General features: G+C 50.0%; 1 protein-coding gene across 4 annotated transcripts in view; it reads right to left on the reverse strand.

The window, feature by feature from the left end:
• LYRM4 (LYR motif containing 4) overlaps positions 1-18,036 on the reverse strand; it is an 86,725-nt gene that overhangs the window by 35,233 nt on the left and 33,456 nt on the right. The window contains exon 3 of one of the 4 annotated variants that reach the window (XM_070457000.1): positions 6,103-6,266. The exons of 2 other annotated variants lie outside the window; for them this stretch is intronic. In XM_070457000.1, the coding sequence (XP_070313101.1) occupies positions 6,249-6,266 (18 nt within the window). In that variant the 3' untranslated portion in view covers positions 6,103-6,248. One more of the 4 variants, XM_070456999.1, reaches the window with a different exon arrangement.

Consider the following 18,036-nt stretch of genomic DNA (forward strand, 5'->3'; position numbering starts at 1 on the left):
CTCACATGTGCTGTGCGGAAGCGGAATAAAGCATGTATTTGCATCTGTGGATACACACACGCATGCATCCACGGTTATACACTCATGATTTAAAAATGATACACAGATCTTGATCTTCTTGGTTTTTTTTCTCAGTAAGAATTAAATGCATAATTGAAAATAAAAAGGAGTGAAAAGTCCTTGGTAGCTCAAAGTTAGGGTCTAAGTTGGTTTTACCTTTATTGTGATAGAACATATGTAAAATTTACCATTTATACCATTTATTTAGAAGAATTTATTCTATTTTTATAAAATTGTGGTTATACCTAAAATTTATCATTTAAAGTTTCCACCTTTCGGCTACTGCAGAGGATGGTGCTATGAACACGGGCATGAACAGCTCTTCCAGTCTCTGCTCTCAAGTCTTCAGGACACAGAACCACAAGTGGAACTGCTGGATCGTAGGTATTTCTAGATTTAAATTTTTGGAAGAACAGCTGTGCAAAGTGAATTTTATAACACGGTGCTGCATCGTACTTGTGGCATGCCGCTGGCTATGGCTCTGCTGACCATTAATTTCTTACTTAGCTTAATCACAGGATATGTGACTACGCCAGATGAAGTCTTATCAGGCCAGCCACGCAGGCTCATCGGTTTCCTTCACCACCAGCCTCACAGCACAGGTTCTCAGGTAGAGAAACACAAGCTAAGTCTCAACACAAACGGCGATTCAGCTACGTAAGCAGAGCTGCTTACTGGGTTAAGCTGAGAAGGCCAGGTCTCCCAGCAGCCAGCTACTCACGGCTCTAAGGGCCTGTGGCCCAGGGCCCCGGAAGCTCTGCTCGTGAGGTTTCGGGGCCCGCTCAGCCCACTTCCCAGTGGCACCGCGTACCGCGGGGCAGGAGTACACGGGGACGGTCCCGACTCCCTCCCAGAGCTGCACTGCGTCCTGACTGCCCTCTGCCGCTGTCCGGGGGGCCCGCTGGGCTTCCCTGCCCCTCGCTCCTTGGGGGCGTGTGCAGGCCTGGCGGCGTCTGCACTGTCATCCTGGCTCACACCACCCACTCTAACCTGTCTCCCTAACACCTTCTGCCCTCAGAACTCCTCACACCTATTCTCAGCGCAGCCCCGCATATTCTCTCAGGCCACTGTAACAGAGCCTTCCCAACTTTTCTCAAGCATCACGTGACAGTCCTACAATCTGAACTGTGCAGAGAGATGCTTTTTAAATTTTTTGAAAGAATTGAGACCATGTAAGATGGATGAATTTGCAGGCTAAGAAAAACAGAAGTATAAAAGAAACTGTTGATGTCTTTACATTGATGTTCAGTTGCTCAGTCATGTCTGAATCTTTATGATCCCATGAACTGCAGCACACCAGGCTTCCCTGTCCTTCACCATCTCCAGGAGTTTACTCAAATTCATGTCCATTGAGTCTGTGATGCCATCCAACCAGCTCATTCTCTGCCACCCCATTCTCCTTTTGCCTTCAAATTTCCCAGCATCAGGGTCTTTCCCAGTGAGTCGGCTCTTTGCATTGGGTGGCCAAAGTATTGGAAATTTACCTTCAGCATCAGTCCTTCCACTAAATATTCAGGGTTGATTTCCTTTAGGATTGACTGGTGTGATCTTCTTGCAGTCCAAGGGACTCTCAAGAGTCTCTCAGCATCACAGTTCAAAGGCATCAATTCTTTGGTGTTCAGCCTTTTTTATTGTCCAGCTCTCACATCTGTACATGACTTCTGGAAAAACCATAGGTTTCACTATACAGACCTTTATAGGCAAAGTAATGTCTCTGCTTTTTAATATGCTATCTAGATTTGTCATTGTTTTTCTTCCAAGGAGCAAGCATTTTTTAATTTCATGGCTGCAGTCACCATCCACAGCGATTTTGGAGACCAAGAAAATAAAGTTTGTCACTGTTTCCATTGCTTTCCCATCTATTTCCCATGAAGTGATGGGACCAGATGCCATGATCTTAGTTTTCTGAATGTTGCGTTTTAACCCAGTTTTTTCACTCTCCTCTTTCACCTTCATCAAGAGGCTCTTTAATTCCTCTTCCGTTTCTGACATAAGGGTGGGGTCACCTGCATATCTGAGGTTACTGATATTCCTCCCGGAAATCTTGATTCCGGCTTGCTCTTCATCCAGGCTGGCATTTCACATGATGTGCTCTGTGGCTGTGCTGTGCTTAGCCACTCCATCGTATCCAGCTCTTTGCGACCCCGTGGACTGTAGCCCGTCAGGCTCCTCTGTCCATTGGGATTCTTCAGGCAAGAACACTGGAGTGGGCTGCCATCCTCTCCTCCAGGGGATCTCCCCAACCCAGGGATCGAACACGTGGATTCTTTACTGTCTGAGTCACCTCTGCATGTAAGTTAAATAAGCAAGGTGACAATATACAGCCTTGACGTACTCCTTCCCCAGTGCTGAACCATGCCTGGTTCTGTTGCTTCTTGACCTGCATACAGGTTTCCCAGGAGACAGGTAAGGTGGTCTGGTATTCCCATCTCTCTAAGAATTTTCCAGTTTGTTCTGATCCACTCAGTCAAAGGCTTCAGTGTAGTCAATGAAACAGAAGTAGATGTTTTTCTGGAACTCTCTAGCTTTTTCGATGAGCCAACGGATGTTGGGAATTTGATCTCTGGTTCCTCTGCCTTTTCTAAATCCAGTTTGAACATCTGGAAGTTCTCGGTTCACGTGCTGTTGAAGCCTGGCTTGGAGAATTTCGAGCGTCACTTTGCTAGCCTGTGAGATGAGTGCAGCTGTGCGGCAGTTTGAGCATTCTTTGGTACTGCCCACATAATTATGCCTTTTTCCTTGAGGACGGATGACAAAGCAGGAGAAGAGCGTGTGAGCCCCAGCCCCTCTCTGCCCCTCAGTCTGCCCTCGTCTCCCGCCCCCCAGCGGCTCCTGGGCTCCTGCAGGAGGCGCCTCCCCGGTGGCTCCAGGACCCCGCTCCATCCAGTGCCGCCTCCTGTGCAGGCGACTCAGCCTCCTGCACGGGCTCCCTCCTCCTCGTCAGCAAACACAACAAACCCTTGCATCCTCACAGGAACCCCGGAGGGACCCGTCTCCTGCTCCCCAGACCCTCGAACCGCAGTGCGGCGCCTTCTGCCCTCACCGCCCGCCTTCTCCTCCGACTCGGCGCCTCTGCCTCTGGCCCTTGCGGGTCCTGCCCAACGCCCCCTCCCGAGAAGCTGCTCCTGCAGTGCGAGCAGCCTCCCGCCGCCGCCTCCTGGAGGCCTCTTGCTGCTCTGAGCGTGGGGCAGGGGCACCTATCATGCCCAGGCTCTCCCCCACGTTCCGCCTGCTCCTCTGAGGCAACACGGCCCAGTCTCAGGGCTTCACCTCTTATCAGACGCCTTCCAAACGCAGGCCTCCCGCCCAAGAGGCCTTGGAGCTCTAGGTCTGCATTTTCACCTGTTTGCTGGATGAACCTAGACAATACCAAGGTGGCCGGCATCTCCCAGAGGACATTTCTGGCTCCACATGGATCCTCTCGGTTCCCTGTTGCTAACAGCATTCCCACTGAGCAAAGCGACACACACACTCACACACGTCCACCGTCACACACACTCTCACACACTCACACTCTCCCACTCACACACACAGTCACACACACACACACACACTCCCACACACACACACACACTCCCACACACACACACACTCCCACACACACACCCTTACACACTCTCACACACACACCCTCACACTCTCCCACTCACACACACAGTCACACACACACACACACTCACACACACACACTCCCACACACACACACACACACTCCCACACACACACACACTCCCACACACACACCCTTACACACTCTCACACACACACCCTCACACTCTCCCACTCACACACACAGTCACACACACACACACACTCCCACACACACACACACTCCCACACACACACCCTTACACACTCTCACACACACACCCTCACACTCTCCCACTCACACACAGTCACACACACACACACACTCCCACACACACACACACTCCCACACACACACCCTTACACACTCTCACACACACACCCTCACACTCTCCCACTCACACACACAGTCACACACACACACACACTCCCACACACACACACACTCCCACACACACACCCTTACACACTCTCACACACACACCCTCACACTCTCCCACTCACACACACAGTCACACACACACACACACTCACACACACACACTCCCACACACACACACACTCCCACACACACACACACACTCCCACACACACACACACTCCCACACACACACCCTTACACACTCTCACACACACACCCTCACACTCTCCCACTCACACACACAGTCACACACACACACACACTCCCACACACACACACACTCCCACACACACACCCTTACACACTCTCACACACACACCCTCACACTCTCCCACTCACACACACAGTCACACACACACACACACTCACACACACACACTCCCACACACACACACACTCCCACACACACACACACACTCCCACACACACACACACTCCCACACACACACCCTTACACACTCTCACACACACACCCTCACACTCTCCCACTCACACACACACTCCCACACACACACTCACACCCACCCACACACACACTCACACCCACACACACTCCCCCCCCACACACACTCTCTCACACACACTCCCACACACACACACACTCTCTCACACACACTCCCACACACACACACACTCTCTCACACACAGTCCCACACACAGTCACACTCTCTCTCACACACACTCCCACACACACACACACTCTCACACACAGTCACACTCTCTCTCACACAGCTGCAGTGAAGCAACAAGTGGACTTTACCCACAACAAGGCAGCTCAGATTGGTGACCAGTACCCTGAATGGGCATTGGGGTATTCTTTTTATTACTAAAATTCAGGCATTCTTTTTATTATTAAAACTGAGAAAGGTATTAATTAATGTGACATTCTGAACCCCTAAGATGTTGTGTAGAAATAATGAAGATTTGAGTTACACCGAAACTGTTGATATTTTTAACAGGTTTAGTAGCTGTAGTAAGCATAAGAACTGGTTCTGTAAGGACTATTTTCTCTGTTGTGTCTGCTACTTTTTAAGGTGTTTGGAGAATTTAAGAGAAGCCCCTATAAGAGATTGAAAACTGGTTTTTAATTTGGTTGAGGAAATATAATTTAGCTTTTAATCAACGTGCAAATGTTTAGCAAAAACCCATTTTCAAGTTTCAATTACTGAATGTATAAGATTAATGAAGTGAGGACTAAACTGGGAATAAACCTGTCCGTGGCCGTAAGCCCTGGAAATTAAAGGCGCCCTCCTTCACAGGGTGCTGTGCGCGTCTCTTTTGTCGGAAGGGTGGCTGGAGCCACAGGTTCGTCCAGGACATCTTGCTCAGAGCTACAAGCCTGAGCATGTGTATCAGAGATGTGACCCCGCTCAGGGGTCTCGATTTAGGTTCTTCCGATCGTGCGCAGAGCACAGTAACCAGCGTGGCCGAGTAACACCTTAAATTACTAGTCAGATCACACTTTGCCCCACATTGACAGACCATCTATATTCTTTAGTTAAAATACATCAGTTTTCAAGGAGGCCATAACCCAGCAATGGGGAATATTCTATGTTACAGAGATTTTTATCACAGGAAGATCTAGTCTGCATGTTATGTTTTATTTTTACCATCTAGTATTTGCCACACACAGTTGTAGAAACCGTAATGAAAGTGTAAATCTCCGATCTGAAGGGCGAGTGCCTGGGACATGTGTTACTTCAGTCCCGACGGCTCCTCCCCCCTCCCTTCCTCCCTGGCTCGGTCTCCACGCGTACCGATTCAGAAAGGCGTCCGCGAACCGGGCCTCTAGCTGGAAATCCAAGGCCTAAGGAATAATGGCTGCAGCTAGGAGAGCAACCAACATGCTGCTCTGAAGGCCCCCCTTTCCCGGGATGCACAGATGAGGGCTCCCCGAGCGTCCCACCCGGACAGTACCCTCACTGCCGCGGGGCTGGGGGCTGGATGCTCAGCTGTGGGTGGCATGCACCACTCCTGTTCAGCCTTAGTGAAAACAGGCTACACTGGTATGTAAGAAGCAGAATGAATGGTAGTGATTATTATCATTACTATATTTGGAACTATATACAGTAAAGAAAAGCTTCCTATCCGAAGATCAACAGGGACGTCCCGATGGTCCAGTGGTTAAGACTCTATGCTTCCAGTGTAAGGGGCGCAGGTTCGGTTCTTGGTTGGTGAACTAAGATCCCACATGGTGCTTGGCGCAGCCAAAAGAAAAAAGAAAACAAGGGGTCAACATGTACCACTATGATGCCGCTGAGAGATCCTGGGTGCTGGAGTGACCCTGCTCGGCCCGTAGTCTTCTGTCCCGAGCTGCGGGCCAGAGCTCGCGTCTCTCTCCGCCGCCCCTCTTCTCTCTCTTCAGAGCTGCTAAATCATGTGTGTGGTTAGAAGCGGTCATTTCTCATCTTCTGACTGCAAGAGGAGAGATACACAGGAGGCAGGAAAGCAAATCTGGAGACTAAGAAAGCCTGGATCCTGTTTAAAGCTCTGCTTGAGTTGTTAAGAATAATAATCAAAAGCCTTATTTACTTATGTATCAAAAGTCTTAACAGGAGGGACTAAGAGAGTAATCTCACCTATTTTTTTTTTTTTGTCCTCCGACAGGCCTGCATTGAAGACAAACGCTTTTTTGTGTATAGCTTTTCTTTTTTTTAATTCGAGTACTTTATTTGGCTATGTGGCATTTGGGATCTTAGCCCCGCTGACCAGGGACTGAACCTGTGCCACTGCGTGGGGAGTGAGACGTCTGAACCACTGGACCACCAGGGAAATACTTGCATATATGCTCTTAAATGTCCACACTGTAGGGGCAGCATATTAAAATAAGCAAATTTCAAAGACTAAAGCAGGATGTGAGTGGCTTTTTACCATAAAAGGGTCAAAGTTATAAATGGATAGTCTCTCCTCTTTCCTTTTTTCTTGAAAGGAAAAAGCTTTATAAAATTTTTCCCCCTTAGAAACCAACAGATATTAGACAACCTGGTGTTCCTGCTTCTATTAAGAGTTGATTTTACTCTGTGGAGCTGCTGCAAAAACCCTGCAAAAACAAAAAGGACTTGCTTATATTTTGTAAGGATCAACCTTATTACCATTTTAACAAATTAATTTAAGCCATCTGGTGTTTGGAAAATGGGTCTGATTCGATAAAGAAAATAAACAAGATATAATTAGTTCTTGAGTTCGTGCTTTTTTTTTTTTTTAAGGAAAAGGAGACCCTTGGATCACATCCCCTGCATTCCATTAATACACACTCATTTGCCCACCAGCCCCGCTGGGCGTGCGCTGTGGACCAGGCACTCAAGTTCTCACCTCTGCTCCCCAGGTGCTTCCAGAGGGCGGCAGGGAGCTGCCTGAGTGCACAGAACAGTCACAGTCCCGTCCCAGCTCAGCTGGGCCTTAGGGCTCACCCTCAGGACAGAGACCGCGCGTGGGGTGCGAGCTCCCAGGAGCCCCTGGCTCGCCTCTGACCCCTGCTCTGCACCGGCGCCCGGGCCCTCCGTGGGCAGCACCCACGTGCTCCTTGGCTGGCGCTCCGGGAGCTTTGGCCCCCGCACCCCGCTTCTGCCACGTGTTCCTCATGACAACAGCCCCCCGCCAGCTGCTGGGGGCAGGGTCTGTCTGACCACCTGGAGTTCCTAGGGCCCGGGAGAACCTGGCATGCGGGGGCTGACTGAGCCGGGTAGCTGGCGTGGTGGAGGGCAAGGGCCCCGGCAGGGAGAATGGCCACAAAGAGGATTCCCTGAGGACACAGCTTCCCTTCTAGAGAGTACTGGAGACATACTGACAGATACAGGAAGGGCTGGATTTTGGCTCAGATTGCTCTGGGTCGAAATAAAAAGTGAATCCTAACACACAACTCCGTTGTCAGAGATAAGCCACACAAAGTCCACAGTCTAACACTCGACACAGAGAGAGCCCTCCATAAGGAAAACTCTAGTCTAATATAAAATATGCTGCATCCAGTCTCCACCCGTGGAAACCCAAGGTCCAGCAGGAGAGGCAGAGCCTTGAGGAGGCTGGGAGAGACGCAGCAGCTCTCAAGACCCCGGGCTGGAGGGTCAGGGGCGGCTCGGGGCCCACAGACCCCGGGCTGGAGGGTCAGGGGCGGCTCGGGGCCCACAGACCCCAGGCTGGAGGGCGGTGGCTCGGGGCTCACAGACCCCAGGCTGGAGGGCGGTGGCTCGGGGCCCACAGATCCCAGGCTGGAGGGCGGTGGCTCAGAGCTCACAGACCTCGGGCTGGAGAGCAGCGGCTCGGGGCCCACACTGCAGGCCTCACCGCACTGTCTGTGCACAGGGGGCTGTGACCACTGAACACACACCTGGGGGTCGTCCTCAGGGGTCAGGGGCGGCGGTGATCCCAGGGAGGAGCAGGGCTGCAGGAAGGAGGAGGGGCAGGGGCTCGGAGGAGGAGCGCCCTTGGAGCACGCTCACAGGGTCAGACACACTGAGGCGCTAGGATGAGGGCAGGTAGACGGGGGCTCCCAGCTGTGAGGAACCCGGGCCTCTGGAGGAGCTGCTCCAGACAGCTGAGGTCCAGCCTGGGGGCGGGCAGGGCTGTGAGAGCTGCGGGAGGAGGCAGGGAGTCCAGGGTGTTCTGGAGGCGGCAGGATGGACTGTCTTGCAAGGGAGGCCTGAAGCAGCAGGCTCCCGGGGAGGACATGAGGCCTGAGCCCAAGCAGAACCATAACTGCTTCTTCACCGGGTAGGGAGGCTTGGAGGGTCTTCTTGCCTGACAAGTTCCAAGAAGACAGACATGTCTACTTCTTTAATAAACAGTAATGGGATAAGGGGTTATCGTTTTGGAAAAAGTCCAGTTTTAGGCCAAGATAAATTCTCAGTACATCAAAAGTTAAAAATAAAAAAGCATCTATAGAAGCGCCAGAAGAAAGTACAAGAGAACTTTTATAATCCTGGGCTGGGAATTCATCACGATATAAATGCAGGGGCAATGAAACAGAATGTAGCTACACAGAGATTAAGATCTTCTGTATAAAGAAGTGGTGAACAAAGTAAAAAACAAATGACAAATGGGAAACACATATTTGTGACAAACACAAAAATAAACAATAAGACTGATTAATATAGAAGAGATAAACGGTTAACATACATAAAATATCCTTCACTTGACCCATAACTAAAGAGATACAGTCTTTCACAAACTGTATTGATAAAGATGAAAACACTTGCTGTTCTCAGGGCTGAAGGGTGAGGGTGAGGACAGGCTTCTGGAACGGGGAGCTGCTGGGCAGCGTGCAGATGGGGGTCTACGCTTTTAAGGCTCACTCCTTCGGGCTTTGTCCTAAATAAAGATGTAGGTGCTAGAATGTCTACTCTGGCCCTGCTCATAATGGCAAAAAGCTGAGACCAATGTCATGTAAGCGGTAAGGGGCCAGGTAAATGACAACATGGTCATACTGTGGAACACCATCAGTAGTTAAAAAGAGTGCACACACCCACGACACACCACCCTGAATGCGCAGGGAATTCTGGAAGGCGGCGCTGGGGTGTTACATGGGAAGTGAGAGTTAGAGCCAGGAGAGCAGGAAGAGGAGAGCAACTTTCTTTTTGCCTATACGTGTCTTATCTGGAAAATGCATTACTTTGACTTAAAATATGAAAAGTAGGGGACTTCCCAGGTGGTCCAGTGGCTAAGACTCTGCGTTCCCAATGCAGGGGGACTGGGTTCAATCCCTGGTCAGAGAAGTGGATCCTACATGTCACAACTAAGACACGGCACAGACAAACACATAAATAAATAAATATTTTTTAAAAAAGAAAAGGAAATTAATATAAATTTCAAGAAAGAAAACAAAACCAAAACCCCCTCCAAGTTATCTAGCCAGTAAGTCACAAAATGCTTCTTGTTCCCCCTTTTTAACACATGGTCAAGAAAATCCTATCTACAGTGCTTTAAAGCCAGGCTCTCTCTGCCTCCCTGACTTAGGAGGGCAGGGCCACAGTGGGTATGTTAATGAACTGCCCTAAAAGGCAGTTTCCTCATCTCCAAGTACTGGTGGAAGGCTAAGTGAAATGGTGCAGGTAAATCATTTAGCACAGAGCCTGGTACAAAGTAAGTGCTCAAAAAAATGTGATTTACTATCAGTATTAGAACTCTTCCATGTTACAGTTTTCCAGTGCCCTATTACATGCGATTATTACCTGACTCTGGATTCTAGACTATGTAACATTATTATACTATCTCCATCTCAACAGCCTCCTTTTTACTGAGTCTCAGAGAAATTAAGTAACGAGCATAAGATCACAACCTAGGCTTTGAAAGCCTACCTCTGACTTGAACAGTCTTTCCTTCTCAATCACAGCCATGGGAGGATCAATGAGCCCCTATATTTTTACATGAATTTATGGCAACTGTGAAGTTCTTGGCGCTGTGCTCTGATGGTACCTTTGACAGAGCCAACCAAAGTGCTGCTTGTAACTCAGGTCTGTTGATGTTCACATTTCTTAAAAAGATATTACATTTTTCTATGACAGTTAGTGGTGACAGCAGAGAGCTCAAAAAGCACAAAAAGAAAAAAAACCAAAAACAATGCACAGAGGTGGTGACATCAGCTGTCTAAGAAGTCAATACGTGCTTCATTTAATCTACGAATCTAATCACTGTTGTCCCCAGACCGAAGCATTTTCATTAGCGTGCTACTGTGTTCAATAATTCTTTACACAACAGAAGCTGCTCTGACCCAAAGCACGTTTTTCCTGGGCTAGAAAAGCAGACTGATGCTGACACCGTTGCGGACTAGACAGAGGCAAAGAGCTGACGTGCTCTCCCCGAGGTCCTCAGCGAGTTACAGCAGAACCAGACCTGAGTCCAGGCCTTGTGCGGTCATCTGCCTCGGGTTCCACAGAGAGGGAGCCCACTCTTCCTTGCTTTAATTTCTTCATAGGATTTTTTGGAATCAGTTCTCAGTTTATCTTGGAATTATGAAGCATTATGCGAAGCACATGGAATAAGTATGTGGGAGTTGTAATAAATTCCTGAGTTGATGCAAAATAATTGATTTCCTTGAGTTTTTGTTTTTTTTTAAAACAGTTTGCCTCAAATTACAAATCCTCAACACTTTTAAATAGCCTTGACGTTAAAGCTTCCCTTACATGTAGATGAACTTTAGTGCGATGTAACATGAGGAGAAGCCCATTTAGAAGAAAATTCACCTGGTTTCTGTGACGCCCCTGTTCTGAACAAGCTCAATGAGCAGTGATCAGCTGAGCATGAAGACTCTGACAGTCTCTGACACTTACAATTTAACTCAATGCTCTTTAACTAAAATTGTCATTCAGTCCCTAAGTCATGTCCGATGCTTTGCAACCCCACTGACTGCAGGATGCCAGGGTCCTCTGTCCTCCACTATTTCCCAGAGTTTGCTTACACTGATGTCCATTGAGTTGGTGAGGCTACCTAATCATCTCACCCTCTGTTGCCCCCTTCTTCTCCTGCCCTCAATCCTTCCCAGCATCAGGGTCTTTTCCGATGAGTCAGCTCTCTGCATCAGCTGGCCAAGTACTGGAACTTCAGCTTCAGCATTGGTCCTTCCAATGAACACTCTGGGCTGGGTTGATCTCCTTTAGGATGGACTGGGTTGATCTCCTTTAGGATGGACTGGGTTGATCTCCTTTAGGATGGACCGCAGTCTGAAAACATCAATTCTCTGGTGCGCAGCCTTCTTAATGGTCCAACCCTCATACCTGTACATGACGACTGGAAAAACAGCTTTGACTACAGACTGCTGTCAGCCAAGTGATGTCTCTGCTTTTTAATACGCCACCTAGGTTTGTCATAGCTTTCCTTCCAAGGAACAAGTGTCTTAATTTCATGGCTACAGTCACTGACTGAAGTGATTTTGGAGCCAACAAAATGAAATCGGTCACAGTCCCCACTTCCCCGTTTGCCATGAACTGCAGGGCGGGATGCCTCGGTCTTCATTGTTTAATGCTGAGTTTCAAGCCAGCCTTTTACTCTTCCTCTTTCACCTTCATCAAGAGGCTTTTAGTTCCTCTTTGCTTTCTGCAGAGCCGTATCATCTGCACATCTGAGGTTGTTGATATTTCTCCCAGCAATCTTGATTCCAGCTTGTGACGCACTCAGCTCAGCGTTCCGCAGGATGCACTGTCTGCTGTTGTTGTTTAGCTACTAAGTCGTGTCTGACCCTCTGTGACCCTGTGGACTGCAGCCCGCCAGGCTCCTCCGTCCATGGGATTTCCCAGGCAAGAACACTGGAGTGGGTTGCCATTTCCTTCTCCAGGGGATCTTTCCAACCCAGGGATCAAACCCATGTCTCCTGCATTGGCACGAAGATTCTTTACCACTGAGCCAGCCAGGAAGCCCCTGCATGTAAGTTTAAGCAGGCTGACAACATATAGCCTTCTCGTACTCCTTTCCCAATTTTGAACCATTCCACTGTTCCATGACTGGTTCTAACTGTTGCTTCTCAACTTCCATACAGGTTTCTAGGAGAGAGGTGAGGTGGTCTGGGACTCCTACCTCTTGAAGAATGTCCCAGTTTGCTGTGACCTACACAGTGAAAAGCTTTATCATAGTTGATGAAGCAGAAGCATATATTTTTAAAATTACCCCCTTCCAGCCGAATATACACACGTAAACACACATATGCACGTACACATAGCATGATAACCTGACCACTTCTCACGTGACTGAAAACATCAGATGTCAGAAAACATCAGATGCCATAAAACATCATTTTTAAATTAGTCCCCTTCCTCTGACACCTTTGGAAGCATGTTGGGTCAGACTCTTTCCTGGGACATAATTCAGTTAAAAAAAAAAAAAATTCTCTGCTCCGCATCTCAGCTGCCCAACAGTGAGTACCTGGAGCAAATGCAGCAGACAGTGTAAGCTGATGTCTGAGCGGCGAGGCAGGAGGACCGCTGTGGGTTTCAGTGACCTCAAAATCCCCATCTTTTCCTCAGTAAAAAGAATTTACTGGCAAATATGTTCTATCCCAGCTGAAAGAAAGATTTAAAAACCTGTCTGGGCTGCCGTGCCTGCCGGGGAGTGTTCCGGGGCTGGAGTCCTGAGGGCGCAGTCGAGGTGTCGTGTCGACAGTCCCCTGTCGCGCTGACCTCCGGGGCCCCGTGGAGAAGCCAGCTCAGAGCTGCGGCTTGGTCAGTCAGGGGTCTAACCGCAAATACGCCACATCACACAACCAATGTGCCTCTTGAGAAGGGAAAATTCAAGCCCCAGTGCAGCTCTAAAACTGCCGTCACCCTACGGTTGCTCCTGTTTCGCTTCCGGGAGTTCAAATGCATGAATGACCGATGGTGAGGCGGAAGGCTCCCCGTGTGCTGAGGCAACAGAAGAGCTGCAGGAACCGATTGTGAACGCGAGACACCCCAACCCTGCCCCTGAAAAACGAACCTCCACGATGGGATCACACACATTTTGATGAACAAATAATGGAAAAACCCCTCGTTGTCTCATAGGTGCTCATCCGGATTAAAGCCAGCCTGAAACGGCAGACTGAAGGGGCCAGAGGGGCCTCAGAGAGCTGCGTGGGGGGGCGTCCTGCAGAAGCGTCAGGCTGCTCCCCGAAACCCAGAGACCTCAAGCGGAACTCTGTCTGCTTGAGGCGGACACATTTCTGGGGGTGATATCAGATATAAGGCACTATGTTTATATCTTAAAAACACATACACACTTTGACCCAATAATTTTAATTTTGGAAGTTTGTCTTAAGAAAACAGCCAGGAATGTACGTGAAGGTTTTTATAGCCACAATGTCTCTAACAGGAGAGGGAGAAAAAGGAAACCGAATAATTGTCAACATCCGGGAGATAAAACAAACACATCATAGTAAGCTCTAACATAAAATGCTGGGAGTCATAAAAAGAAACCACAAGGCAAGAGAGACCCGAGGCCCGTGAGATGCTGAGCAGACCTCAGGTGAGGAGGCCGGCAGCCCCAGCGCGGCTGTGACCCCCAGGGAGTGACAAAAGCGAGCCCGCGTCGCCGCTGCATTCACGTCCGAGTTCCAGACAGGTTGAACAGCTGCTGACAGGCAGCTCAAGGAAGCCTTCTGAGGTCCTTCTGACGTCAGGCCAACCCCCAGGCCTCCGGGAGAAACGGTGGAGCCATGTGACACCCAGGGCGGAATCTGATTCCAAGACAAACCCCCAGAGTGGGTCAGTAGGGAGCCGTCTGAGTCCTGGCCTAAAATCATGCGTTTGCTAAACTGGGAGAATCAAGACAGATGAGTGAGAAACACACCTGACTGTAATTGAAGCTTACAGTCATTAAAAAGGGCCCCCAAGTGATGCGGAGCAGCTGACGAGGTTCTAAGAGTCACCCTTTGGCAACCACGAGGTAATAACTGATTCAGGCAAGATGCGTTAATGGGTCTGGAAACCACTGGGCGAAAGGCTGATGGGGAACCGTTTATTTATTAATCACGAAGAGACGTGGGATGTTTGTAATGGAAATCTCGCCTCCACTTTAACAAAGGATCAAACTGAGCACAAAGCAATTCCGGTTCCGCTGGCATTGTGGGCTACTGACGGCGGGAAAGGGAGAAGCCTTACCACCCACTCAGGGTTCCTGCCGAAGGGTCTGTTCCAAGCGTCATAACAGAGACACGCTGACTGATTCAGACTGAGAACAGTCCAGACTAAATATGCCAATATCATGAAAGTTGGAAAAAAAAAAAAAGGCAGAAGGTCTCTTCCACATCAAAGGAGACTTAAGAGATGTGACTACACCTCTTAAGTGAATGCACCTCTTGAGGCCTGAACGGGTTCTGGCTCAGAAGCAGTTATGAAGGTGGGGCTGGAGGTGTGAACCGGACTGTGAGTCAGCCAGCATTCACTGACGCCAGCTCGGAGGTGTGAAAACGGCACCCTGCAACGGCACACATGTCCTTGTCCTAAGGAGATACCGACTGACAGCCACAGGGGTAGCGTTGCGTCTGCAACCTAATGTCAACATTGGTGAAATGAAGAAGAGGGCAAATATGCATTCTTTTACATACTGCTCAAGTTCAAGTAAAATAACTTCTTAAAGGAGAAAACGATTCAGAGAAGAGTGATACGCTACTTTTCATTCAGAAAAAATATGCCTAGGGACGAATTTTAACGAAAGCCCGTGAGCTGTCTCAGGCGCCTACCTTGGCAACTGAGTGGAGTGCGCACTCAGAAGGTACAGTGAACCTCTTCAAAGTTAAATCTGCAACATCAGCAATGCTGTCAGCAAGTGCCACAGGCCTTATGAGACTACAGTGAGGATTTTAACATGCAGAAAGTGTTGATTCCCACCCCCTTGCCCCAACCCTAATAAACCAAGACGTCACTTCAGTCAAAACGCAGAGCTCACGGAAGCCTGAGACTTCACAGGCCCTGAGTGGTATGTTCACCTCTCAGACTGTCTCCTTTGTTGAGCGAACAGGAGTTTGCTTCCCACAGGCCTTTCAGTGAACGACATCTAAAGGGCATCACTTCCACCTGAACAGGACGGGTCAGCGGCCATGGAGGTGGGTGGGACAGTTCCAGGGGCCGGGAACAAGGCCCAAGGGCGAGGCCTGGCCTTCAGATATAACGGCCTTGGGTGTTTTGGTGTAGCTTCTGCGGGGAGACCGTAAGCTTTTTAAGTTGCTGATATCACTAGCAAGAGATGTTCATGCATGCAGCCTTAATGCATCTTTGCTTTCAAATTACCAACAGGTGCTCCGGTGCTACCATAGGAGGCATGGTCAATTAACCTTCTTTGGCAGAGGGACGTTAGGAACACCGTGAAAGCCCTCAGGAGGAGCCCCTGCTCACAAGGGCATCAGCCAGGACGTCTTCAGTGGTCTCAAGGGAAGGGCTGGGGGCTCACCTCTCAACGTGGCTTGTTCATGTGCTGAACGGGTGTTTCACTGATTCACACGGTAACTTCCTTTCTCTCTAACACGGAATGTAAGCTTCATGGGGGTAGCGGCAGGGACAGGATCTATCTTATTTATTATTATTTATTGCTGTATCCCAGTGTCTGGAACAGTGTCTAGTACATAAAGAGTTGCAGAAATAATGCACAAAGACTGAACAGTTTTTAGAGCACTCTTCTGCACACCTAGTCTGGCTTTACACTGAAACAACAGCAAACCCTCTAACACACACCCCACATGCCCAATACCATCAGAAGCACTTTTCTGCATTAACTCAGTGAACCCTCAACAGCCTTACTAAGCAGGTATGGCCGTCACTCCCATCGTGACTGAGGACACGGGCACAGATGGCGGCCAAGTGACCTGCCCAAGGGCAGCGGTTGACCCGGGTCTTGCTGCAGATGGCATGGCTGCGGGTCACAGCGGTGCCTCCCGCCAGGTCAGAGGGCTGGCCTCGCTGCCGGATGCACAGACCACAGGGCTAACCCTCCCGCAGGTGGACAGACTTCGGGGGCCTCCAAACTCATCTTTTCCCAAGCCAGACATCCCAGAGCCTCCAGCTGCGTAGCAGACGCCGTGGAGCTGGTGCTCTAACACTGGGTTCCCCTCTTTGGGTTTGGTCGAGCTGGTCCCTAAAAGGTCGAGTCCAGCCATGGACGCCACCAGCCCTGGGAGTGAGACCCAGCCTTGCAAAGTCACCATTCGACTTGAGCAAGCTTCCTCTTCGGAAAAACGAGCTGATAATAAGTACTCCTTCCTGGCAATATCCGCCACTGTTTGCTCCAACTCCCTTGGGCAGGGCCCTGGCACGCACGTTGCCCTCGGGACTCCTCAGCGCTCACGGGCACAGTGACTCTATGCAGCTTTACAGGCGTGCACTGCACTGGCCTGGCAGACAGCCGTCCGGTGTCTGCACTGGAATGGTCTGCCTCTTCAGCTGGATTTCACGTGGTGACACTGACTCAATTCTGTCTCCTGCTGCACAGCTCCTCCTTGCTCGTAAGAGAAAAAAATCCTCATAGAAACAATTTATAGCACATCAAAATATTGACAGGAGCCTTAAGCCCTAATGTCTGAAGATAGCTGCGGGCATGACTTATCACAGAAGCTCCACTGTTTATAACCCGGCAATTAGGCAGTATTGACAGATGCAAATGCATTATTGATGTCAATTAGAGAAGCGTGAGACTGATGAGGCTCCCAAAGCTCTGACATGGGCAGTTACAGCAACGCCTTTCAATATACCTCAAAGCCCCGGAGGACCGGGAATGCGGGCGGCCAGGAAAGAGAGGCCCTCCCACACTGGCCGCGAGGCCACTTCAACTCAGACGCACTCGGGAGCGTCTGACTGGCAGGACATCGAGGCCGTGCGCATGAATGAAGGCTTGGGCGCGCGCACGGGGGAGGCGCGCACGAATGAAGGCTTGGGCGCGCGCACGGAGAAGGTGCTCACAAGGACGAGGTGCGCACGAATGAAGGTTTGGGCGCGCGCATGGAGGAGGCGCGCACATGGTGGGCCTGCAGCCGCGCCTCCTGCACGGCCAGGATCTGAAACCAAACCGGGACGTGTTCCTGGGACACCGGCACCGGGGTGTCTCCCATGGGCGGGGACACCGGGCCGCTGCTCTGGCTCTTGCTGGATTTTCTCGTCCCGGCAGAGGGGGTCGCTTCCATCTCTCTGACAGAGCAACCCGTCAACAGGGGGGCGGCCGGCCACCAGGGAGGGGGGGCCCTGCCAGTGGCCACATCGCCGCCTGATGGCTCTCTAAACTGCCCAGCAGAGAACAAGCACGGTCGCTGGCCCAGAGGGAAACATGGGCTCCCTTTAAAAAATGTTTTCAGTAAGAAAAGCACTTAATATTAAGAAAAGCATGGACAGCTGCACACAGTGCAGGGTACGAACCACTATACGATCATAGCAAAAAAAACACGGACAGCTACAGGGACAGCTGCAACCTTTAACCAACAGCTGAGAGTTACTGAAAACGCGCGTGCTGAGCCTGCTAGGCTGAGACAGCTCGGGATCAGAGCCAGAGACAGGATTGGTGCTCTCTTCCAGTCTCCCTCCTCACCC

Source organism: Odocoileus virginianus, chromosome 27, assembly GCF_023699985.2.
Source record: "Odocoileus virginianus isolate 20LAN1187 ecotype Illinois chromosome 27, Ovbor_1.2, whole genome shotgun sequence".
Lineage (NCBI taxonomy): Eukaryota > Metazoa > Chordata > Mammalia > Artiodactyla > Cervidae > Odocoileus > Odocoileus virginianus.